Genomic DNA, 26,315 nt, shown 5'->3' with positions numbered 1-26,315 from the left:
ATTTGATTTCACTATTTGTTTTTTCGAGTTCTACACAGAAGGCTTTCTTCACAAGGGATCTGATTAATTCTGTAATATCGAGCCGCATCTACAGGAAAGTGTTTAGTCTCAAAACACATCCATTTATACTCCGGAGCACAGAAAGAAGCCACAGTGGTAGTTTGGAAACTCTGCTGGTCCCATTGTAGTTTGAAAAATGTGGATAAAGTCGTTAACGGACATTTTGATGAAGAATTGTTAGATATTATTCTCTCACCGGCCGTCGTCCAGTCCAACACAGATGTTGGCGCCGCTCCCTGAAGGTGCTTTGTGACCTGCAGCCTCCACCTCGTCCACCGGAGGAGGTTCAGGAACGTACTCCAGACACCGGACAGCAGAGTCCACCTGCAGGCTCTTCACAGCCCGAGGCAGAGGCCTGTTGAGGGAGAAGATCTCGATCTGCCCCTGTGACCCTTCACCTCTGCCTGACACCTGTGTGGAGGGAAAGACAGGAGAGTTAAAAAAGGTCAAGACTGAGAATGATTGTTTGGGGTTAAAGCTCCTTTGCCTGTCAGCAGTTTGGATTTTTAATTTGTTCAAATCAATGATTCTTTCAGACCTTGTCAATGTCCCTCCTCACTTTCAATAAGAGAAGACATTAAGTGATGGATTCACAATAAGAACATCAGACATTTCTAAAAACTCTTGATTCCTTTGTTCACTAAGAAGCGTGGCCCTCAAGAATCTGTTTAATGATGATGTCTCTACATATTGAGAGGTCACTTTATGACACCCATCAATCAAGTTGAGTTCTTCAAGTTGAGCTTTTTGTGGGTCATTCAGTTTGCCTTGTACTTTTGGGACGTTCCCATGTTTAATCATAAAACCTTTAGGCTGTATGGTCATAGATATTAATACAATTCATAAGTTACATGTGTCTCTGATTGCAAGTATGTGGGATATGGGCAAACCCAATTTGGATTTTTGTTGAGAAATTGTTCTCATATTGTTTTAAGCCTTTTTTCAATATCAATATTGACTAAAACTGAATGCTATCCCCATTATAAAAAATAATTGCAATATGAATGATTGATTGTTCAAGTTGAATTTGTTTAAACTTGGTATTTTTAAGTATTTATTATTAAGTATAATGTCATCAAACCTCCAGATGGTTTGGTCTTTGGTCTTTGAGCAGTTGCAACGATAACGTTATTAATCTGGAGTCCTTACAATGAAGTTGAATATCGGCTTGTGATAGTGTGGAATCATCATTTTCAAACTAAAAGACCCATTTTCTGTCTCCAGAAGAAGCTGCAGAGTGAGTGCTCCCTCCTCTTTATTCATCTGACAATTCTTTCTCTGGTACAACCCATCAATCAAACAATCATCTGAGCCGACATCTGATTTCTAGCATGTCCAAGGTTGCGTATAACACTTGAAGACACTATTCTCAGAAGAAATAAAGACGTTCACAGAATCCGAGCTGTTAGAGAGAGAGTCTCCTCGTCCCTGTCCTCCATGTCTCTCCCTTTTTCAGGAAAACACAAGTTGAGAAACAACGACTCAAACAAACCAGAAAGTAACCTCATCAAAACAGGTGCACCAATCACAACAAGCCTCCCAAGGTAATTCACACCCCACAGGCCGACTGTCTGCCTCAATAGAGACTTGATTTCCTATGTCCTACATTTATATTGGCCTTTGTGTAAGCCTGTCAATGCCAATGCTGAGAAAACAAAGACAGCAGGAGCCCTCCAACCTATCTCTGATGCAATTCCAATTAAGGTGGCGCTGCTTCTATTCCAAAACAATTAAATTGCCGCTGTGGGTTTTTCAATATAATCTCATTCATTATTCCTGTGTGAGTCCGAGGTGGATGTCCAGACAAAGAACAAAGCCCTTCCCGGAACAGATGCCCGGCTGCTCGCCGCTCGACAGCGAAGATTTATACTCTGTATGAATCACATCGTGTGAATGTGACATGAGCTAAATATAGTCTTTAGCTCCTCTCCTCACTGCTGCTCACCCTTATTTGCATGCAATCATTTGTTTGATTTGTATCAGCGTGCAGGATCTGGACGGGAGCGATCCTGTGGGCTCTTGAGAACGAGCCAGAACAAATAATGGTCTGTTGCACAGGGTGAAGGGAGATAGGGAGGACTTATCTTTCAGCGAGGAGCCGGAAAAAAAAAAACACAGTTTCAAGCGACTTTGTGTAACCAGAGCCAGAGGCAAGGCCCCCCCCGCTCACCCAGAATCCTCCTTACACGTCTATCTGTGCCTTCCCAAGCCCTTCCACACAAACCCCCATCCCTACTAATCATCCCTCAGCCCCCCCCCCCACATCCAGTGCAGACACACAGTCCTGACAAAGTCATCACTACTCATTTGAAGGAATAGATGTCTGGAGTTGTGCCCTGGACAGATTCCTCCTCCCAGTTTGAGAGGAAGCAGAAACTTCCCCCCCAAACAGTGAATGCTCTGCCAGCGTTAATTACACATTGCTCTGGACACAGTGAGGGAAGCCTGGGGAGAGCGGTCATGATGGCAAACTGCTCTCTACAGTGTTTACCACGTTACGAAGCCAGAACCACGGACCACCAGAATGTCCATCTACTTAAAAAATGCATTTTAAGTCTTTTCTAAATACTGAGTTAACAAAGACTTTATCTGAAATATAAGAAGTAGGATGTTTGTGGAAAGTGGGACAAGGAGGGTGTAAAGGGAAACACTGGGTTATCAACCTGATTAGACACAATGACATCACTCTGATCAAAGCACACAGAAATCCCCATCGCCCAACTCACTTTAACATGATTAGTGTCATCCCATATTTGACAAGCCTGCCAGGGAGGTAGAACCAACTGGGGGCGGGAACACTCAGCCACTGATTATTCATCTGCAGACCTTCACTATTATGTGTTTTTTTAAAAGTGGATACAAGTTTGTTTTTTGGCGTTCGATTAGAAGTTGAACGGAGCCGAGTGGAAACAATTCGCCGGGAGAAGGTCCAACGTCTTGTTTGCAAAGTTTGTTTCAAGAACATCTGCACAAGCAGGAATCGAATGTGAAGTGACTTGGTCCATGAGCTTTGGATTCCTTTCAATTCCCTTCGCTCAGTCGTGAAAGAGTTTTTTAAAAGACAAATGCTTCAGACTGGAGGCCGACAGGGGTTTGAACTCAAAGACGCAATTTGAGGGACTCGCTAAAACGTCACAGACTCTGAAGACACTTCTAGATGACTAATAGAAGACTCTGAGACAAGACAGCCAATCACAGCACAAGGCTGAAGGTGCATGTCGTGGTGAGGTCCCCTCTGATATCTTACACTGCACATAACCATACGCAGTGATTCATTGAGCCTTCAGTCACTCATGTGGACATTTCTCCACCTCCGCCTCTCGGTCAGGGGTATTTAAGTCATCTCTAATGGGGCAGTGTGGCCTGTGCCCCTTCAAGCATTGATACCACAGTGCCCCTGAAATCCAGCTCCACCTGTATTTCCTTTCCCTCCATCTGAGAGAGCATCGCACTCCTCTTTGGAATAGCCCCACAAAAGCAATTAAGACGGAGACACTGAGCCGTCCTCTTTGTCCTGGAGGACCTACGCTTGATTCAGACGCCCTGTAGGTCAGAATGGGATTACCTGATAAATTGCCCACCTTCTGGAAAAAGAGGGAGAGGGAACTAAAACTGAAACATAAAGATTAATAGCAGATTCTCTGCACTCAGTTTTTTGGTCCCTCAGTTCCCCCCCACCCCCCCCTTTACCCCTCTACCCCAGATCCACTAAATCCCCCCTAGTCCGGGGATTGTGCTGTGAAGGTCTGGCAGCACCATTTGCCCTACTCATCATAAAACACAGCAGTTACCTACCAACCCACTGCCTTTATATGAATTCATAGCATCCTGGTGACATTTTACAGTGAAAAATGGAGCAAGGAACTTTTTTAGCCTTGAGATATATATATGTTTATATTCATTTCACTAATTAAAGAGAGCAGATCATAGAGAGGAGGTTTAAAAGTGACACGGTAATTGTGTTAAAAGCTAAAGAACTTCAGAAACTGTGTATTTGTCTTTGCCTTGTCAATGGTTCAGTTTGTGTGTGTGTGTGTGTGTGTGTGTGTGTGTGCGTGCAACACATTACCCAGAGGTAGCCTTGAGGTAAGGAGGTGCTCGCTGCAGAGAAGCCCAGCAGTCCACAGTGCACAGGATTATGGAGGGCAGCTTCGAGCTGAGAGAGACAAAATGAATATTGATTAAATACACATATCACGGCTCAATACTGCAAGCAATATTTTTGATGTGAGTCACAAAATAAAAACACACTTTCTAAGTAACCACAACAAAGAGCAGGCTTGTCTTTTTTTTTTTTATTATGTGGAGGCACGAGAAATCGAAACTCTCCGCTCTGCCATCAACGGGAACTTTGTCACTTCACGTGGAGGTTGATGGTTCCACGCCCACGTTATATGAGCTTGTGAATTGAGGGATTGGATTTTCACACCTTCAGACATTTTTATGCAATATGTAAAATCACTTTTGCAGTGAGCCTTCAATGCATTTTTGTTTTGATGTGTGAACACTTTATCTAAAACAGCCATTCTCTATAGAAAACAATTATATAAACACAAATGGCAAACACACCCAGCGACACTCTTATCAGTGTGTAACCAGTAGGTGTTAAACTTCTTTATTCTACCGATGCCAACATTAAAACACTGACAATACAAACAGCTTATTATTGGAGGAAAACATTCAGCTTTATGTTTCTCTATGTAATTGATATTTACAGCTTTAGGTTTTTTTTGTATTCAAGATTTTTTATGTTTCTGTGATTTCAATAGTTCTTATTAAAGTTATATCTAGGATTGTCCCCCTAAGCTTTGAAACACCATAAATGAACAGAGTTATTTCCAAATGCATAAAGACTTAGTTTGTGATTATACAGTTTGAATAAAATTATATTCCTAAAGCTCTGAGATGCACATAAATAATATTTACTTAAATCGACACAGGAGGATTAGTGTAACTGGTAAATTTACTGTTAGAAGTCACATTCATCAAACACTGGAAATGCAGAAATGTCCCAAAGATGAAACCACATTTAAATTCACAGTATTAAGATTCTTATTTGATTTTGAATTCATTTCCGAGCAATCAAAGACATTTTCAAAAAGAGTTAAATAAAGTAACCTTCTCGGCGAAGGAATAAATCCATATAATCTAAAGCTGAATATATATGTGAAATCTATTTTCCCTCGGACAAACAGGTGTTTGCCTGAACAGGAACGATGGAGGTTGACATTTACAGTATAGGAGCTGTGGCATCAAACCCCCGGGGTGAGAGCTGCTAGTCTGAAACCACAGTCTTTCTGGTCGGGAATGATTATTATTATTTTGGTCTGTCCCCGCTGAGGGTGGGCCGTGTGACAGACGGAACAGCTAATTGTGTGTTGTTGGGTCGGTGGGGGGTGGCGGGGGGGGCAGTGGGTGAGTTGTGGAGTTGGTGGGTGGAGAAGGGGACGGGGGGGGGGAGCGGAGGGGGGGGTCAGCGAGCATCAATCACGGGTAATTCACAGCCTCTGTTGACCAGGACCCTCCCCCTTTTATATCTCCACTGGGTGTGTTTGTAAACAATAAACAAATATAATAAAGGATGCTGGCCAGATCGCTGCCCCCCCGCCCGCCCGCCCCATCTGCACAACACAGCTATTCCCTCTCCCTCCCTCCCTCCCCCGTTCGCCTCTATTCAGATTCAGATGCACGGCTCGTCCCCGGTCTCAATCTCTCAGTCCCACTTTCCCATTTCTCCTTCCCATTTCTCAATCTGCTTTACGCCCCGCTCCTCTCCTCCTCTTCTCCTCTTCTCCTCTCCTCCTCTTCCCCCTGTGACTTTTTGTCCTCCCTCTCCCTGTCTCCCCCTCCCTCCATCAGGTGTAATAAAAAGGTTTTTTTTTAGATAGGTAATTAAGCAGAAGCCATAATGTCGAGGCCCCCTGGTGGAGAGAGGAAGAGTGGCTGTGGACCAGAGGGACTGACTCTCCATACTGGACTCTGCAGGTGCTTCAATGGTGGTTGGATTGTTATCAGTCACCTGAGACGGGGAGGTGTTGTAGGCCAATCTTCACCGGGGTCAAGATTGCTTTGTCTATTAGCGCTCACCAGAGTCAGCAGGGCAACACAACTGGGATGTGTCCTCTGAGTCTGAGTCTATCAGACGAGGAGTCAAAGACAGGAATGTGCACGAGGACGATTCAGATACACAGCCGGTGTTTTAATGAAGAGTTTTGTCCTTAATGATGAAAATCCGGCCATTTGAACAATGTGACGCCCACTTCCTGTGAAATGACTGCAGGTGTAAAGAGGAGATCTCATTTTGGAACAATGTTAAAGTAATTAGCTATTTGCTAATAACAGCCCATTATGCTTTAAAAAAATTCCAAAGAGCACTTCATTCCATCTCGACCAATTATTTAAATTCCAAACAATCGTGCAATGATTAGCACGAGACATAATCTCCATGTTATAAATTTCGGATTAAAACTCTTGGACTGTTACATCAAGCAACATTTCTCTGTGTTAGCGGCTCATAGGGCTGAACGTGTTCTATGATCCTGAGCCGGGGACAGATTGTGTTCCCATTAAAGCACTGGGATCGATCCAGTAAAAAGCCCCTGGTCCACTTACTGAACATCTCTCTAACTGGCCAGTGGAAGGGAGCTCGGGTGAGCATATAATAAGGAAGCCTGTGAGATCATTTCCTACCTGTGAATGTGCAAATCATATTTACAGGCACTAAGGAAACGTGGGTCTATAACGATGAGCGCATCAGTGGCCATCCCGGAGCTAATAAGGTATATCAGTGAGAAGCAGTTTAAAAATCAATGAGATCCAAGCTTTCTGAAAGTCAATTGTCAGTCTCTGTTATAGCCCAGTGTGTGTGTGTGTGTGTCTGTGTGTGTGTGAGATGTTCAGGAGCCTGAGCTGTTCCCGTGAGTGGAGCCAGGCTGAGAGGCGAAGGTGAGCCTGTAAGCCGTCTGACGGAGGCTGGATGGAGGACTGTGGGGAGTGAGGGGAGGAAACGGGCGGCTGAGCTAATTAAAGCCAGATTTGTCGCTGTGACGAGAGGGCGGCCTCCCAGCTGCTGGTTACCAGTGACCCAGTGGTCGACAGCGAGGCCGCCCCACCCATTACCCCGAGAGGGCGCCGGGCCCATATGCCGGCTCCAGGTGGTGGTGGCGAACCAGAGGAGCATCCATCGCTTTCCCCCGGAAGATAAACTTTAAAATTAAAAGCTGTTCCTACAGAATAGAATGGGGACGTTTACTGTGACTTATCTACCGTGAGCAGCTCTACGCTCCGGATGTCAACAAAGGTAAGAAGCAGTGGTTATTGGGTCCTGGTCTAATGTGACAGGGTTTTAATGATTCACACTCCTCAATGGCTTAGTGAGGATGACTCCCCCCCCCCCCCCCCCCCCCCCAAATCCAATTCATGTTGTACTTCCTTCTCAGGTGCTGCTTCCTTCCAGCGCTCTACACCTCAGTGGAGTCTGCTCCCAGCCGCCTGGGGGGGGGGGGGGGGGGGACAGCCGCTATCCAAGGAGGCATCACATTCATCAGGGCCCCCCCACACTGTTATCAGCCGCCAGCTTTGCATTGTTTGGCCTGCGCCGTGCTTACGTAATGGATTCTCTTTATTGGCGAGTGAGCTCTGTAGTCGCTTTTTGAAATATATACTGCATCCTGTGAAACCACTGAGCACACATCTCTGCACCGAGAGAAATGAGTTTGCAAATACAATATATTGGACTGTATGGCCGGATGAAAATCAAATAACAAATATTATCTCCAGTGTGCACAGAGAGCTGGATATTAGACCCAGGCACGGAAAATACGCCTGTACTTTGTGTTTTTTTTTTTTTTTCTAATTCCACAGTCACAGTGACTTCCCCCAATTCCACATACCAACAATCTTTTACACGCACTAACAAGCACTAATAGAAAACTTCCTCTGTTTATTAACTGGTAATTGACTGGTGCTGGTGCTCCCTCTCCCCGACTGCAGCTGTGCACTGGCTGAGGCCGGAGCTGCCCTGGAGCATCTGGGGTTACGTTTAGAAAACAGACAAAATGCAGGGAGTGAAATGAGTTTGCATCAATAATGGTCGGTGTTGGGACTCTGGAATTTAAGCAGCCCTAAAAACGAAGGTTAGAAAGTGAGGAGAGGACTCACCTTTCTCTGCACAGACTATTTTTTATTGCTGACAGACAGAGAATAAAAACAATTCCCTCCAATTTAGGAAACTCCGAAAGCAAGAGTGGACTGGAAAGTGAACCACTGCAGCCACCACAGTCCAAATGTGCCAAGGCAACATATGTATGGTTTAAACTGTGTTTGGGCTACATTATTTCTACAATAAACCATTTTGTATAAGCCTTATGAAGTGTTGTAAATTATTTAATTGTATTGAATCTGCTTTTTTAATAAAGGTTGTGAAAGAGCGGCAGATTACAGAAGATTCTTCTTCTTTCTGCTCATTTTCAGTCCAGATTTGAGATTTCTTTATTTGCATTTAAATTGTTTTGTTTGGTTGTTGAACAACAATTTCCAGTGTCAGGTGAATTTGCAATTTGAAATAGAACAAAAACATTCATTTTATTTGAACACATATCTTCAAAATAGTAAAAACGAGAGAAACCGATAATTTTTTACTTTTCAGAAGTGTAGCTAAATATAATATAAGACATTTGTTGAGCTTCATTTGGTTTTCACATCTCGACAATTTGTTGTTGTACAAAACGGGAAAGATAAACACACAACTGCAGCAGCACACAGAAGATAATCAGCCAGTGATCGACAGGAGGAAGAAGACGAGGGAGATCTCCCAGCAGAGTTACCATTACATAGAGAGAAAGACCTGTGTGTGTGTGTGGGGGGGAACCTGGTGTGCACCCCCCACATATTACTGCCAGACGAGAGGGGGGGGGGGGGGGGGGGGGGCAGAGACCCGCCGCACCCCCGACAGCTCCTCAGCTTCAAATTTACTCGACACAATGAACTCCGTAATCTGTGTCCAGAGTTCTAAAGAGGTCTGTTAAATTTTATTGTGCGTCTGAAATGATAAGTAGTTCAATCCTCGCTATAAAATAAAGAAAAATTGCCGGGCTCTGTACCGCGATGGCTTCTTCTCCAATAAGTCTGCATATAGCCGGGTAAATTATTAAATCCCTGCTTGTCAATCAATTGCCCTTCGGAGGGCAGGGTCGGCTTCAATCGAAATGGGTGAAACAGAAGTGAGGTCTCCTCCGCCTCGGGCTGCAGGCAGGATGGAGGTGGAGGTCGGTCAGTCAGAAATTAGCCACATCCAGAGCTCTGCTACAGGTAACACACGCTTAACAAGCTCCTGGCATTACCGCCTCTGCTCCTGGTGAGTGACGGTTCTTCAGGGAGACCTTCTGGAAGGAGGCAGGAGTTTGTTATCAGTGCTCAGTCTTGGTTCTCGACGTCTATGACAAACTGAAAGGTGTTTTGTGGCCGGTAGCTGAGTTACTACTTATTTTACACTTTAGAATCTCTAAAAATGGCGAAATATACTAGATGAATGTTTGGATGATACACCTAGACAGTTTCATCTAAAGAGGTAAGCGAGTATAAATAAGTAAATGTAAACTGTACTAACACTGTGAAATATGCAGTGTGAACATATTTTCCCACCGTGGCACCATATGTTAAACTAATAACTTGAATGTATTGTATGTGCTCGCATACACATACAATACATTATCTGTTAAAGGTAGGGTTGGTCATCCTGAATAAACCAGGCACCCCCCCCATCAGCCCTTTCCTTAAAGCTCCGTCCATATGAACACATGCAGCTGCTAGAAGTCAACTTTTTACAAGACTCACTAACTTATAAGATCGAAGAATCTTAACTTATCAACAGAACCTTTACTTTACGGTTTGGTAATTATCATTTGTTCCTGTCAATCACCCGTTTGAGTGAACTGTAGCTGTGGTTGTTTGCAGAGAAGGTAACATAACACAACTTTGTTTCCTGTGCTCCAGAAACTATGAACCTCTGAAGCACCAGCACCATGAAGTTAATGTAAAGCAATGAAGTCTTCAGTGTGGAGGAACCTGAAGTAAACAACAGGCGTCACACAGTGTGTAACATTGACACATCGGTTGTGAAGCTGCTCCTGTGACTCCCGGGGAAAACAACGTGTTTGCTCAGCATCTGTTTTTTCAGATACATCACACTCTCAGATGAAGTTAATACAAAAGGACAACAGGATCAAAGTGGAGACCTCGTGTCAGGATTTCACGAGCTCGATGACACCCGGACATTTTAAATTCAGCCGGCATCTACAGCCGCAGATCAAAGGACCCGGCACCTTCTGCACTCGGAATATATCCAAAGTCATTTGGAGACAATAAGATTAAACCATCTGCACGAGAGGGGTGCATGGACGGCCTGATTGTTAACTCCTGATCGGCCTGTATCAGGTGATGGCAGAAAGCATATACGGCTATCAGCTTATTAAAACTGGCTCAGGACATTTCCCATCAATTTAATAACCCTGGTCTGTACAGTAACGATTCCCCCCCCCGGCTGTGCCACAGATCCTATCAGCAACAAGTGGAATGAAGTTGGAGTTGGGTTTGCATATCTCTGTCTGCCGAGAGCCACAGTCTGACATTGGTAGGACATCACAAACTCATATTCATGACTCGACTGAGATTTGCTCCCCCGCGCCCTTCACCGCTCCTCGCCGGGCGGCTGCTACACGCCCGACAAATGTGATGCAAATTCGCTGTGTCGCTGTATCCTCTCTTCACACACACACACACAGAGGGAGAGAGAGAGAAACGCACGCACACACAGACAGACACACACACACACACGCACTGCAAACTCCTGGGGCCATGGCAGTTCCAGCTCTGGATGAAAGCAGTGCACTACCCCTGCATTAATGGGTTCAAAAGAGGACTAGGGGCCAAAACTTCTCTGTGTAGTCAATCACTTCCTCCATCTTCCCTCCTCTGTTGCCAGACATCTGTACACGGCACCGACAAGCTTCGGATGAGCCATCCCTGCCCACCTCAGAGACACAAAGTAACACAACTGTTTGTCAACATGGGGTCTGAGATGAAACCCTGGGCACGGGAGTAGACCAGACTTCCCACAATGCTTAATATCAGATGGCAGGAACAAGCAGAACAAAGGCGGCGCCGGTGCCAGCTCGGCTCGTGCCAGTGGAAACTCTGCACATCAAGGAGCACCTCCCGAATTCTGAATCTGCCCCTCACAATCCTTGGATCCTTCTTGTGCGGTGGCCTGTTTGGCACAACATGAGACGAGCGCGAATCACAACTGTTCACAAATACTAATCTGGTTATTCAGATGCCACGTTCCCGGGCCCTCGTCTCAAGCCTGTTTATCACCATTTTTAAACGTTGGACATGATTTAAACGTCTTTTATGGATCAATCGAAGAATTTTTTGTCTTTCATGACCGATCTGGAAAAAATACAGCAATTAAACTGAGTGGAGACACTTTTTTTCTGAATTGCATGAGAGCTGAATGGAAAGTTAACATTTGCACCAATTTTAAATTAGAGCAGGAGGTAGAGATTTACTGTCCTTAAATATCGGAAAAGTGGCCAGGAGCAGTAAAGAGAGGGAGCATCCAGAGTGGTATAGGTGGAAAAATACAGAGAGGACGTTTCACTGCAACAGAAACGACTGGTTCGGCACAATAGGAAATCAAAGAAGAGAGAGAGAGAGAGAGAGAGAGAGAGAGCGAGAGAGAGAGAGAGAGAGAGAGAGCTTTCCTCCCCCTTTCCTCTGAGTTAATGCTGTTTTTTTGCCTATCGCCCTCTCCACATTGATGTATAGTCACAGCGGGAGAATGCGACCGAATTACCGCATTTAGCAGATCTGCAGGATTTCCCCCTCTGGGTGCATAATTTGTTTCTGCATGCTATCTTGACAAGTACAGAGTGAGTGAAGAAAGAAAAAAAGAAACCCAGGGCCAGAGGAGAACTCGAGTCTGGGGCTGTGCTCGAGTGTCTGTGATTCCCTGTAATTAGTATGTTAACTGTCACAGCAACCCATCAGAGCCCTCTGCAAATGACCTCGCTGTCAAGCTGTGGGTGTGGCGACCCCCGTTTATGCGTATCAGGGCGTCACACTGCCCTCTAGTGGCGGGGAGAGCGATGAAGACGAGAGGAATTGTACAACAAGACATTTATGTTAGAAAATAACCAGACTGGGGAAGTTTCTGTAGACGTTTGCTGTGAAAACCAGACTCTGGGTTACAGAAATCCACCACCTTGATCCTGTCATCCATCCATCCATCCTCTGAGGGTCACAGGCGACTGGAGCTAATCCCAGCTGACATTGGGTGAGAGGCGGCGTACAGCCTGGACTTGTCGCCAGTCCATCACGGGGCCGACAACCCTCCACGCTCACATTCACACCTACAGGGCTTATACATAGATACCAATTACCTGCAAGTCTTTGGACTGTGAGAGAGGAGCTGAGAAAACACTCACACACACATGCAGACTCCCAGAACCTTGTTACTGCCACAGTGCTCGCCCGCTGCACCACCGTGCCGCCTGGATCTTGTTCGTTAAGACACAAATTAAAATTCCCAAACCCTTTTTTAAACAACACAGCTGTTTATTAAATTCATTAAAAGCCGAGGCAGACAGGAAGTAATGACGACTTCACTCGATTAGCATTTCCCCCCTGAATAGTTATTTTATTAATGCTCGTATATTTTCACTTCACTACACACACACACAAACACACACACACACAGAAACAACTTTGTGAGCCTAAGCTGGCAGCAAATCCAGTGTTCCTGTCTTGGCCAATGCGGTGCAGGGATAAAAGGCTGTACTATTGGCAAGCATGACATCCATTCATAATGTACCTCCACACTCTCACGCTGTTAGGAACACTTCAGGCCAATTGGAACAACACGACTTCTGTTTCATAAAAGATTAGAACAGAAATCCGTAATAAAATAAAATATGACTAATAATCTCTGAACCCTACATTTTCTTCTCCGGCAGTTTGTTAAAAATTATGAAAAACAAGTCGAAGATTCCACCTCCTGTTAGGATGTGGTCAATATTCACACCAGCAGTGTCCACCCACCACATCTTCTCTTCTGCCTCTGTGGGTCGTGCATCTTTGTTTTGCTTCCGACATCGAACTTAAATTTATCGCTTAAATTCAATAAACCCGCCTGCTGGGGCCTCTATCGCCCGGCAGAGTGCAGATCAGGATCTACAGAGAGGGTCAGACCCCAGAACACACTCCTGGAACATTAGCCCAAATGTTGGAGAGCGTCACGAGTCTCTCAGAGTTGTTCTGCGCGAATGCTAAAAGTTTGACTCGTGCCCTGACCTCTGAGCGAGGTCCCTCTCTGATCCGCAGCCTTGAGCACTCAGAGCTCGTGTGCTGTCACTGCCCCCTGTGTTTGTGACAGTGACACGTCCGGTGCGTCTGGATTTGGGCTTTTCTGAGCCGAGCCGCGACAGCCAGAAGCTTCCAGGCTTTCAAAAAACAGAGAGATTCGATTGACACCTCCTCCTGCATCACAGCATCCTGCACGCCACGAGCTTGGAACTCGGATGACAAGCAGCAGTGGGTCTGTATTCTGGAGGGAACTGGGCTGACGTGTTTACCGAGCTCTCAAGTGCCTCCGAAATTTACAACTGAATTCGAGGCGAGTTATTTTCCTCTGAGTGAAACTCTTCAAACAAACACAGTTCAATAAATACAAATTGATCGGGGGGGGGGGGGGGCATGGTATACTGAATTTCCACAATAACCACGTCTCTGCAGATGGACGCTTTAAAAGAAACCAGCAGAACGATTTGACAGAACATTGAAATGTGCTGGTTTCCATGCATTTGATATTACCGACAGCAGCTGTTGATTTTTGGATTTAATGTAGATGCCACATTCGCTTCTGCTTCACGTTCTGAAAAACTGGATATTTGTTGAGCTTCCAATGCATTAAAATGTGCTGTAAAAAAACAAAGCAAATCAACCACCAGGCTGGAGCTCGTGCTGCGTTCATGGACATGCGGTACTTTGCGGGGTCCAAATTGAAGGGAGCTAGACATCACGTTTTTTTTTTTTTTTGCCACGACTCCCAAATTAAGAAGCTGGTGGGCTGCCACTGATGGCATATTCCAGCATCATTTGTGGAAAACGATAATGAAGCGAACGCAGCCAAATAGAGCGACGGAGCACCCCCGTACAGTCGGTCATCATCGTGATTCATTTGGCCCTGATAGTCACAGAAAAGCCTGCGTGCTGTAGATTACTATTTCTAATAAGCATCCCTGGGGGGGGTGGAGGGGGGGGGGGGGGGGGAAGAAAACTGGTCTTGATGACGATCAGGTCAGGGAGGAGAATCATGTGCTCTCCTCTCAAGCCATCGTGCATCCAGCTGTTTGTGTTTTTCCGTCTGCCAGAAGGATATTACTGCAGAGTGGGAAAGAAGAGCTGCCGCACCTCGGGTGGACATGTGGCCAGGACGACCTTTTAATCCATGCTGTGGCATCTTGTCTCCACAAATCAGAGAGGTGGCTGCTCGTCTGAAAGTGTGGCAAACAACCTTCAAGAAGAAGAATTAAAAAAAAACTAACGGCGAGGGTATATTCGGAAAGGTGTTAATTTGATGACTTGCCTTTTAAAAAAGCGATAACATAAACAGTCTAAAGGAGGGAGAGGAAATAAATCATCAGGGGGAAGGCCACCCTTTTTGTCCTTCTCCCTTTTTAATCCATATTTCATAACATGGCGTCCCGGCAGCCTTCACACTGAACCCGCTCCCTCGTCTTGGCTGTGGGAGCTCGGAGTCATTATGTCTGTAAATCAGTCATTCACCAGACAACAAGTAGCCTGCTCGCCGCTGCCAGGGAGGCTGCTCCACATTTTCCTCACTTTCATGTGGCAAACTGAATACACACAGTCCTGCTCTCTTATCACTCCATCAGCGGGGGAAGATGGATGACCACGCGAGTGAAAGGGAAACGCACAACATGTCCCAAAAAGCACCAGCCAGTCCAGTAAACAAGCACGGACCCCAGTGACCCCCAGTACAGTGTAATTGTACTGGATGACAGACAGAGATGACCTACAACGGGTTTGATGGATTTCCAGACTGAATAACAAGACTTTTCAAAAAGGAAAAAAAAACACGTTAACACCTTCAAAATGAAGTAAATATGGAATTATGATGATCTGTGTGATCTGTGTAAACTAGTGCTGTGTATTAGGAGTAAGACGTGTGCAAGCGTTGCCGTTTTTTTCCCCACGAGCGGAGACACAGAAGCTAATCCTCTCAGAGAAAGAGAAGGGAAGCTAACCCCCCCGACGCAGCCCGAACCCCCATCCCCAGTTTGTCATTCTGCACTTCAAAGCATACATGATGAAATCCCCCAAGGTATTATAAGAGCTCTGGCAGAGCAGCCATCCTCAAACCTGTCCTAGCCCTAATGCCTCATAAATGGAGTCTGGAAACATGTCCCTTTACCATTTCTAACGTCTTTGTAGTCCTGGATCTTTAAGAACCTTTTAGAGTTGCAGAGGAAGGAGAAGACGGAGATATGAGGCGTTTGTGAGTCATTATGCAGCCGAGGGATTCCAGTCCCTGCACTGTAGAGACCCTGCACACACAGTATGCACGAGCACCTCGTTCACAGCGGCTGGATCGGGGGAAGGAACCCGGCATCGATCGCCTTCTGAGCTTTGCTGAACGAGCAGTTGTGGAGCAACACAGTGCACGGAGAATAAATGTGTCCTACATTGAGAAAAGCACGTAGTTCAAGTCGTTCAGTTCTCAATGCACTGTGTGACGCGGTTGTTATACAGCGCGCTGAGCTGTCACATTATAGCGTTTCATAAATACATCCATTACTGGTCGGCAGGCTTCAGGCGAACAAGGCCTGCGGGACGGACTTGAAAATAAATGGCTGATAAACTCGGTGAGGCTCAGAGTCACACAGGGAGATGGAGGAAGAACTGAGTTCCAGATATCACTCAGTGGAAAAACCATCAACATCTGCTATCCATGCTGATTGAATACCTTTATATAAGGTTTAAGGGCATAATAGAAATTACATTATATAAATCAAAAGGTAACAATCCATGCTAACACGTTTTTGGGATGTAAATTAATTTAAATATTCCTCAATTCAGGTATTACCTTGGGGACAGTTCAGTGTCATACAAGCTGGATGACACAAGCTTTCTATTGTTTCTCCTTAAAGGTTTAAAGATGGACGACACGACAGCTCCCTGAACGTGAAGCCCAAATATCTCAATCGCCCCCTTGTGGCTGGCTGCAGTATAGGTCATAACCCTTGCCTCCTCCATGTTATCAAACAGAGCATGTGTAAAATGAGTTTCTGTCATATGAGGAAGTTCTGGTACGTTTGGTATTGATTCATTTTTTGATGGGCGGCTCCACTCCACAATCACCACTGTGCAGACTCAAGATGGCTGCACCAGCTTCTGTGATATCTCGGCTTCAAATCTGCACATGTGGAGGAAGTAGAGACACATCGTCCATCTTCGTATTCAGTCATTAGCCGTGCCATTTAACAGCTGATTCTCCCGTATGGAAATGTGGTTCATCTGCTAAAGCATCATATTAATCCGTTAACTCCAGCACCTCACACGGTCCCTAGGGGGCCGACTGGCAGACCTGCCCTGTTTCATCTTCCAACAGACAGGGTGTGCGCTGACTCTTTAAACAACGGGCCATCGAGACGTGGATTGTCTATTGACCACGATAGCCCAGGATTGTGTGTGTGTGTGTGTGTGTGTGTGTGTGTGTGTGTGTCTGTGTGTGAGAGAGAGAGGGAGAAAATGAAAGAGATAAATTGAGGGGAGTCAGTCTGCCCCGCTGTTCTCTCTCAGCGGACTTGTGATAAGGTTTATCTCCGGTGCCTAACGAGTTCGCCCAGTAGCCCCGGCCCGGCTCCTGAGTGGACCGGGACCAGCTGTGGGGTTGAGCTCCCTTCAGGTGACCTGCACATGTTGCTCATGCTACGCCGCTTTAGAACTTTATTTCCTGCAGGAGATGGCGTCGGCCCCCTTCGGCCACATCTTTTTTAATCTGGGATTTCGGGTATTTTTTTTATTTTTTTTTCTCGCCTCCTTTTCTTCATCCTTTCTACTCACTGTAACTCAGACTGCCAAGAGAAGCTGCGGGAGCTGGAGAAAGAGAAGCTGCGGAGCTTTGGCACAGAGAGGCGTGTGTGTCCCAGAGGCGGCGGCTGAGGCGAAGATGGAGACACAGAGAGGGAGAAGGGCTGCTGCCGAGCTAAGCCCCTAATCACAGTCTGCTCTGCATGAAGGACTTAAAGTCACTCCATTTAATGCTACCTTCTCTTTAGTCCCCAAAAAAACGGGGAGAGAAATACTCCTGCTTACCTCCTCGGCTTTCTGAAACCTAGGCCCCGGTTCCTATCACGCAACATTTCATACGATGCATTAAAGTAATCACAAACAAATACAGGGAAACGTGCAAACCAAGCACATACATAAGCTGCAGAGCTGAAGTCTGGACCTTTTCCCGGAGTTTTCCAGAAGGGCTGCAAACGTCTAAGTTAGTTGCTCCTGAACTTTTCCTTCCAGCTCCCTGTTAAAATATCCAAGGTGAGCCCGTGTGAGGATAAAGCGATGTCAGGAAAATTCACAGTGAACGAGGTGGAGGGGGGGGGGGGCGTATTAATGTCGACAGACGCAAATCACCCAAAAATCTGATTTAAGAATATGAATATATGAAAAAAAAGAGGTGTTATACATTTAAAAGACACTTCAACTTTGAAATAGGAGATTCGAGAGCATTTCACAATGAGGTCCGATGCTGTTTTTTGAATTTATAGATCATGTCCGGCCTCCAGCTCCTCTTGAACATGTGTGACCCTCACGCCCTACTGCTGCATTCTTCATATGTGCAAGGCAAGCTCCAGAAAATGTCCAGGGGCCAGTTTTTCCAGATATTTTCTGGAGCTCATGTCTGAAACAGACTTTAAGAAAACCCCACAGCAATGAGAGCAATGAATGTTTCCCTCTCTCACATTAGCCTGAACATTAACAGCAGTAACACACATGCACACAAGCCACGTGAAACAATTTTCATGGCGAACCACATTTGTGACTGACACGGCCGTCGTGCCCCCCCGCCCCCCCCCCGCCCCTGTGCTCAGGTGCCTCATTTGTTTGTGTGCGAGAGGTGGAGAATACGAGCGGCTCCTCGGAGACACCTCAGGCTCCCACCGCCTCTAAATATATTAATTGACTTGGCTCCGCTTCCAGCCAGGTGTAACACACTTTTGCAGAACGCTCCAGAACTTTCGGGGCGAGATCTTCAGGGAAATCCCCACCTGCCGTGTCGGAGCTTCACTTTCCTGCACCTCCCACTGCTGCCTCTCTCTCTCCCCCCCCCCCTCGCCGACTCGTCCACACGGCTGGCAGACTCCGGGAATGGCGTATAGGTCTTAATCTAATGTCGGGAGCATTGATTTATGCTTGGGTGTCCCACAGCCATTAAGATAATTGCATGATCACTTTATAACACCCTCATAATTTGGCTCCCCCCCCCCCCTCCACCTCACTCCACCAGCCTGGCTCAGAAGGACCCGTAACCACATTACGGTGTTATAAAATGCGGTTGGAAATATTATCTCTCAACCCCTCGCAGATTGATCTCAAACCATTTCCTCTGAATAAACCCTTTTAGTCGTTCTCTCACCTTCGCTGACCACCTGATCTATCAGAGGCTTCCAGAACTTAACAGCTCGTATCGATCCGGATCCTTCCTCCGGCATCTTGAGGGGATGCTCCGGTGTCACCTTGTAATTCTAATAGTCTGGGGGTTACTTTTGAGTGAGATCATCACCGAGACAATGTATTTTTAGCCGCGGGGGCAAAGCATCAGCACTTTGATTGCATTTAATTGAAGAAAAAAAACCACGGCAGTAATTGGCAAAATGATCTGTCGACACGAATCTCTGTGAAAATAAAGATTCCGACTTTGCTGTGGGCGAAGGAGAAGTTAGCAGCAGTGAAAGTCAAATTGCTCCGACTCTCAGGGAGGCACTTGGCTTCCTGAGCATCAACACTGCCAGTTTGTAAACATCGAACACAGACGAGGTTCAAGTTAGAAAAGATGCAGTAATTAAAATGTTCTGTTTAAAAGAGACATGTTATTCATAATACTTAATGGGGTTATTACTTGAGAAGGTTTAGAACACGTTCAACAGGCAAACAACGGTTTTGACCTGTGACCTTCAAAGTAGAATCAGGTCAGCTTTGTGTCCTTGTGTATTGTTGTCCCAGCTGTAATGAAATCCCCTGTGTGTGTTACTGAGATATCATATTCACAAGAACACAAGGTCACTGTGACCTTGACCTTTGGCCTTTTACCACCAAAATCAATTCAAAACACCCATAAACATTGAAAAAGCTCAACATTATTCCTCTTAATCAATTACAACTTATGTTCTAGTGAAAACTATTATTATCATAATCATATATCCTCATAAGAAAGAGGAAGTATAATGTCTTGTGCACCCGGTTTGATTTCTCCAATAATAATTCATGATTTAATAAAAAATTAAAAAGCTACATTCCTTTGTACTTCACCACGGGGAGTCATGTTTTATGTCATGAGTTGACATTGTTTGTTTTTATACTTACATATTGACTTTTGTTTATGCCTTCAAAGGATACACTTTGGTTTTGCATTTCACGTATAAACTAATATTTCTCCTGTGATGTTTTGATCCGAGCTGAGACCAGATGTAGTGTCAAAGATTAATGAGCTTGTAAAGAAGCTATGAGCCACACAGGTTAAAAAATATATTTTATATTCAATTTCTACCTATAGATCCCTTTCACCTTTAATCCTCGCCCCCTCTTACACGTACATAGAACCCAGTTAAAACCTGTGCTCTATAAGAACAGATGTCTGTCACAGTTTGTTTTTTTACCTTTCTCTCCGGTGACTTCGTGGCGAAGACGGGCATGTGACAGGACAGCAGCGGACACCAGAGCGGGGCCTTCGTCTTCCCCTCGTCTTCTCCGTACAGCCAGCCCGGTGAATTCTCCTCACCTGAGAGAGAGAGAGAGAGAGAAAAGAGAGACTTTTTCATTTCCTCTCTGGAAGGTGGATCTATGTTAATGTCGTTATCCTTCAGCGGCTTGTTTTATTGACACACACCGACTGAATGAAGCTCACATCGGCTGTACACTCTCCTTCAACAAGTCGGAATCCAAGGGAAAAAGAGGAAGGACATTTCTCTACCTCTATTATGTGAAATGAACAGCGTTATTAGCATGTGAATAATATAATCAGCTGGAGGCCTATTCCCCTGATGTAGGAGGCAAGGCCAGGCTGTGCTGCCAACACGGGTCCTCGGCAGTGATGAAACCTGCACTTAATCAACAGTGAGACTCGGTCCCGGCAGGAAAAACACACAACTGCTGGATTTGAGTTGTAATAATGGGTCCGGCTGTTTGCTGCAAAACATCTCGTGGGCTCTACAACAGGTGCACCCCCCCCGACAAGGCACCGGGCAAATCTCACCAAACCGAACCCCACTGTGTAATTTTGCGATCATCATCAATTTCAATTTACAAAGAGAGTAAATTGTGCATGAAATTCAACAGCTTGCAAAAAAAAATTGCCTGCATACGTTTCCATTGGCACCAGCTGCCTGTTACCTGCGCTGTGTCTCCCAGGCATCACTGTCATGTCAGATGTATTTGCATTGGTTTATTTCAGAGTCTGTTTTTCACAAAGGAACAATGTTGGTTGACACCAGAGGTTAATTGAATGATTCCATTCATCCGGTTTTGGCCACACAGATAAATGCATCTTAACAATTTAAGCAGCTCCTTATTGAATTAGTGAAATTATAAAAAAGTGTCATCGCTCTCAAAGCTTGAGTACATTTGAATAAAATACAGGAGCTGCTGCAACAGTGATCAAGGACAGGAATGAGAGCGCTGCTTCTTTTCAGAACTTTCAATGACTTTTTCCTTTCTGTGATGGTTTGCTGTTGATTTTCTCTCACATCTGTTTTTTAACCTTGTGAGCACCACCTCCATTGTATCCTCCAAGCATTGGTAAACAAATCCAAGTGTCTGCGTGCCTACACCAGTCGAGATGCAGGAAATAAAAAATTATATTTTGATTTTGTATTCACCAATAGAATAGAGGAGAATAATACATTTGAGGAAAATATGTTTTTCAGGACGAGATGTAAGACATTTTTCAAGAGATACTTAATCTGATTTATATGAAATTCATAAAATGGCTGGATATTGCATAATTTATGCAGTGAATCTAAGTTCAAGAACAAATAAATACACATACTCAAGTTAAAGTACAACATTACCTTTTCTACCTTAGTTCGAGTAAGAAGATACCTGGTTTGAAGTATTAAAAGTATTTGCTGTAGAATGCACTGATTTTTGCTGATACATGTCATATAGTAAAACTGAAATGTACCTGGAAACAAAGTACGGATATATGAAAAATACACTTAAGTACACAAACTCCATCTCTGGCTCAACATCGTGACTAACACAGTCCTGCTCAGAGGAAGGTCACTGCGGAGAAGGGGGCAGATAATTATATGTTTTTTTTAAAAAACGGTCATTTATATTATTCAGCCATGTAGAGGTGCGGCGTGTTCTTTAATAATTACTTTTGAGGAGGTGGGGGGGGCGTGGTGGGGCGGTGGAGTTTTGGCCCAGTGGGCTGACCACCCCTCAGTGATTCCCTGCGAGGATATAAGGGAGGTTGTGAGGTCACTGACTAAAACTAAAAGACTTGAATCGCAGCCAGATCGCTGCAGGTGGGGAACGGGAGGTGTAGCGGTTTCCTTTTACACCCGATCAACTTTCATCAGTTAATTAATACATTAGCTAAAATAATGTTCCGCTCGGGAATGCTGGGTTTAATAAAAGAATCAGACGCGTGGGGAGATGGAAGGATGAGAGGACACACACTGGCCTTCTTCACCTTCAGTCTCTGCCACCGAGTCGTGATGATGAATAACAATGAACAAATGATAAGCACGGATCTAAATTGAAACCGGCATCAAATTGGGACACACACACACACACACACACACACATCTCATTTATGAATGTGTTTGCGTCCTTTGCACCTCTAAACACAGGAGCCATAACATTCAGGAGGTGTAAATAAACCACATTCCTCATCTATGTCAGAAGGATCCATCACTCTCCAGGTTATTTTTCAGTCGTAACTTTCCCGAAAATAACAAAAAAACGTGATATTTATGACGTTGACTCAGGTGCACGGGCTCCTCTCTTCCTGATATAGAAGTTGAATCCATCACTCTTTCATTTTGATGACGTTAAAGTGACTGTGGTAAAAAAAACGAAGATCTCACCGACAACATTTCTATTTCCTGTGTATACTCCGAGTTTCTCCCTGGTCTCGTGGCCCGGCGAGCTGTGATTCATACAAGATTCACATCGTGTTGCATTTACCACTAACAGGACTTACACAGGCCAGGGGTTCACGTCAGCTGCATAATGGTGATTACAAGCAGGGGCCGAGGACATGCGACTTGCTGTGGCTTCCGATATCCACCAATTAGTGTCACATGGCCGGCAGCAGAGTGCAGGGAGGTCACAGGAGCCAGCAGCCAGTCCGACTTAATAAGAATCAAAACCACGTTATCATTAAATCGCTATATTACAGATGCAGGGAACTGGTTATTCTTACATATCATTGGTTTATTATGGAAATAAAAAGTAGGAATATGGATTCAACATGTATTTTATACTTTAATCTATGACAGCGTATTAGAAATAATCGCAAAACCGGGGCAGTTGTGTAACATTTGATTTATAAAGCATTGGACCGATGGAAGGACATCATCAGTTACATCATGGGGTAGTTAAAAGGGGATTTGTAATCACCACTGTCTGTTTGTTTGTTGGTTTATTTGTTTGTCAGCAGGATGACACAAAAACTGCTGAATGGATTTTCACAAAACATGAACCGGGAATTAACCGATTCAAATGTTGGTGCAGATCCGGGAGTTTTTAATATTCCACGTCTTGAACTTTGCATTTTTTCACAAATAATTCATGGCTCTTGATATTGACATCGACGATTGAGAGCAATTTGATGCAAGATAACAAAAATGTAATTACGGATTTAGTGGATCCAAATGTGGTTTCATACTGGGAAAAGATCCTTTCAGCCACTGCACGGTATCGAGTGGGAATAGAAACCAGTAAATGCCACCAATGTGCCAATGAGATAATCTAGATTCATCAACAGTTAATATTCATCTTTAATAGAGAGATGTGCTTCACCTGGTGCCATTCAACAATTTTTCTTAAGCTCCAGGAACACCTCACGTTTGCCTGTTAACCTGCTCGACCCCCCCCCACAACCAGTTCACCTCCAGCCGTCCACAGCTTCACTCAACCCCTGTCATGTCCTGAGTCATGTGCAACGGCTGGCCTCGCTGTAGCCGAGTAAACAAAAACACATCCCTATTGACCGGTGAACCTGATCCTCCGCAGCGAGAGACACACCTGGACACATCGATCGGAAAAACCACTCGATGAACGTGACTGGGAATGCTGCTGTCATTTCACTGTTTATGGACAAATGCTCTCACACACACACGGACACACACACGGACACACACACACATTCCCACAGGCACACACACGTCAGCTTGGCTTCAACACGACATCACCTGGGAATCCTGCACACTGAGGTAAACATTGAATCACACTTGCCTGCATGTAACTGCTGGTATGTGCAGAGCTCTCTAAGAACATGCTCAACCAGCCCCTTTCCCCCCCTGGAGGTCCACGGGAGAAGAGTCCGGCGAGTTAGGATCCACTTCCAACTTCCACAGTTTGTTAGCCTTGCCTAATAAAAGTGGATCTACACTGAGGGAATACCAGTTGCTGCATGGATGCATTGCACGAGAACGACCGACGAGTAGATTAGTGCAGCGCCTCCAAGCCGGAGGTGTATGTTTCCCCCCGAGGTGCTTCTGCAGCTGCCAGGGGAAAAAGGGCTGTAAAGCAACTCAGCTGGAAAAATAAAAACTATAACTTATTTTGTAAAAGTTAACTCTTTTTTTTTTTTACATCCACTTAATTGTGTTGAAGAGCAAAACGAACGCACAGGCACTGTTTCTAATTGGCGAGAGGTAAACTACCAGATATGATAATCCCAGTCTGAGTGAGCTGCAGCACCTGAACACACCGTTCAGGTTGAAGAGGGCATGAAAACTCATCAGCGGGAAAGTGGAGAGGCTGAAATAGCAGAAAGTGCTAAAGCTAAAAGTGGTGTCGGCCCATGTGGTATCAGTGCTGTTGACAATGTGCCAAACCATCAGAGTAGAGACAGAAGTTACGCATCAACAGTTCCAGGATCAGTTTTTTGCCTCAGAAACAAACGCCAGTGGACAAACAGGGAGTGAGATTCCCACTAATCCAGAGCTGTGGTCTTTTCAGCATCAATGTTCCCAACGAATTAATCTCCTGACCTGATGTTGGGCGGTGTGGCCTAGGGGGTAGAGTGGTCGTTCTCCAACAAGAGGTTGCCAGTTCAATCCCCACTCTTCCCCATCGGCATGCCGAAGTGTCCTTGGCAAGATACTGAACCCCTAACTGGCCCCTCATAGATGTTGAGTGTACCAATTGTAAATGGCTTTGGACAAAAGCGTCAGCGTTAAATACGACTGGGTTCAAATACACACTGATAGGCCACACCCACCAAACGAGATGAATTATGAATCGAAGCCCGGCGCAGAAGGATTCAAGCAAAAAAGGTCAACGTCATTCAAATTGGTAAACATGGAAAAATGGTGTCAAATGTTGTGCGATTGAATGTTTAACAGACAAAGACAAACCGGAGCCAAGGCTTAAATTGAAAAATCCAAATCAAAGACCAAACACGATGAAAACAGAACGAGGCCAAAGTCCAAAGAACTGAAATGCAAATGTAGAAATCAAAAACACATTTAAAAAAAAAAAAACAAGGCCAAGCAGAAAGTCCACAAAGTCCAGAAGCAGGTCAGATCCCGACAGTTAAGACTGTTTTTAATGTTGTAAATAATAACCCCCCCCCCGACGTGGTGAGTTCCGCCCGAGCCGCGGTTTATTCATCCGCAGTGTTAATTAGAGGCAATCAATATGAAAGATGAGATTCCTCCGGGGTCAAAGGTGAAGGTCGGGTTCCATCTACAAATCTGTGAACTCAAATCGCAGCTACTGTACGATGACTGCGTCTGAACTGTGGGGGGGGGGGGGGGGGGGTCAGGATAACAAGTGGGCGGACTCCGCTCCTCGCTCTCCTCATTCCAATCATGCTTTTGTTTCAAGTCTCTTTTTTTTTACAGATGAAGATTAATTTGCAGAGCAGGGCGCTCCATCCACCCCCGGTGACACGCAGGGGCACAGATATAAACTAATTAAATACACCAGTGCAATTTATATTTCCCACGGATCAATGCGAGCGTGGGATCTGTTAATTAAATCTGAGATAATGTTTACTCATCATAAACATCTCCCATGTTTGAGCACGGAGAGAGACGGGCAGATGATCTCCACTGTCCGACAGAATGACAGATTCATTTTAAGGGACTAAGGGGAAAATCAAAAGCACATTGGGAGTGAATGTGTGTGTTTGTGTGTGTGTATTAAACATCTCAACGACACACAACTCAAGAGATAAACACCTGAACGTGAGGTGAAGCTAACGGAGGCAGAGAAATCAGTCAGCATTGCAACCAAACAATCGGAATCCGTGGCTTAATAAAAATGCAGCACCCGCAACCCCCACCACACCCCCTCCCCTCCCCCCCGGCCTGTTTGATGCCTTTTGTGTGGCGCACATCATCATGGCACAGGTTATCACACAGTGGATTAAGAAGACGTGTCAGAGTGTGTGCCAGAACTTCCCTGAAGCCGCACTCCACTCATCTATTGATCCGTGTGCGAGGGTCGGGGGGGGAGTGAGGGAATGGGGTGGGTGGGGGGGGGGTGGTTGGGGGGGGGTGAGCGAGAGAGCGGCACACTTAGCAGTGTAACCGCAGGCAGCAGCCCCCCCGCCTGCCCTCTGTTCCCTGCAGTGGGACTGATTGCTTGTCTCAATCATCCTTTCACCCCCCTACCCCCACCCACCTCCCTCCATCCCTCCACCACCATCACTCCCACACAAACACACACTCGTATAGACACACACTCCCACACACCCCTCGACATCCGCC

General features: G+C 45.3%; 1 protein-coding gene across 1 annotated transcript in view; it reads right to left on the bottom strand.

Annotated features, from left to right (window-relative positions):
- Window positions 1-256: 256 nt before the first annotated feature.
- Window positions 257-26,315, bottom strand: part of LOC128459815 (rho guanine nucleotide exchange factor 10-like protein) — a gene marked incomplete at its 3' end in the record, with an annotated part of 43,953 nt that continues 17,894 nt past the window's right edge. Inside the window, 3 exon segments of the mRNA XM_053444723.1 lie at window positions 257-471; window positions 4,130-4,216; window positions 20,022-20,143. Coding sequence (XP_053300698.1) covers window positions 257-471; window positions 4,130-4,216; window positions 20,022-20,143 — 424 coding nt within the window.

This window comes from Pleuronectes platessa, chromosome 2 (genome assembly GCF_947347685.1).
Source record: "Pleuronectes platessa chromosome 2, fPlePla1.1, whole genome shotgun sequence".
Classification (NCBI taxonomy): Eukaryota; Metazoa; Chordata; class Actinopteri; order Pleuronectiformes; family Pleuronectidae; genus Pleuronectes; species Pleuronectes platessa.
The sequence above is the reverse complement of the archived record's forward strand: the minus strand, read 5'-3'. Positions and strand labels throughout refer to the sequence as shown.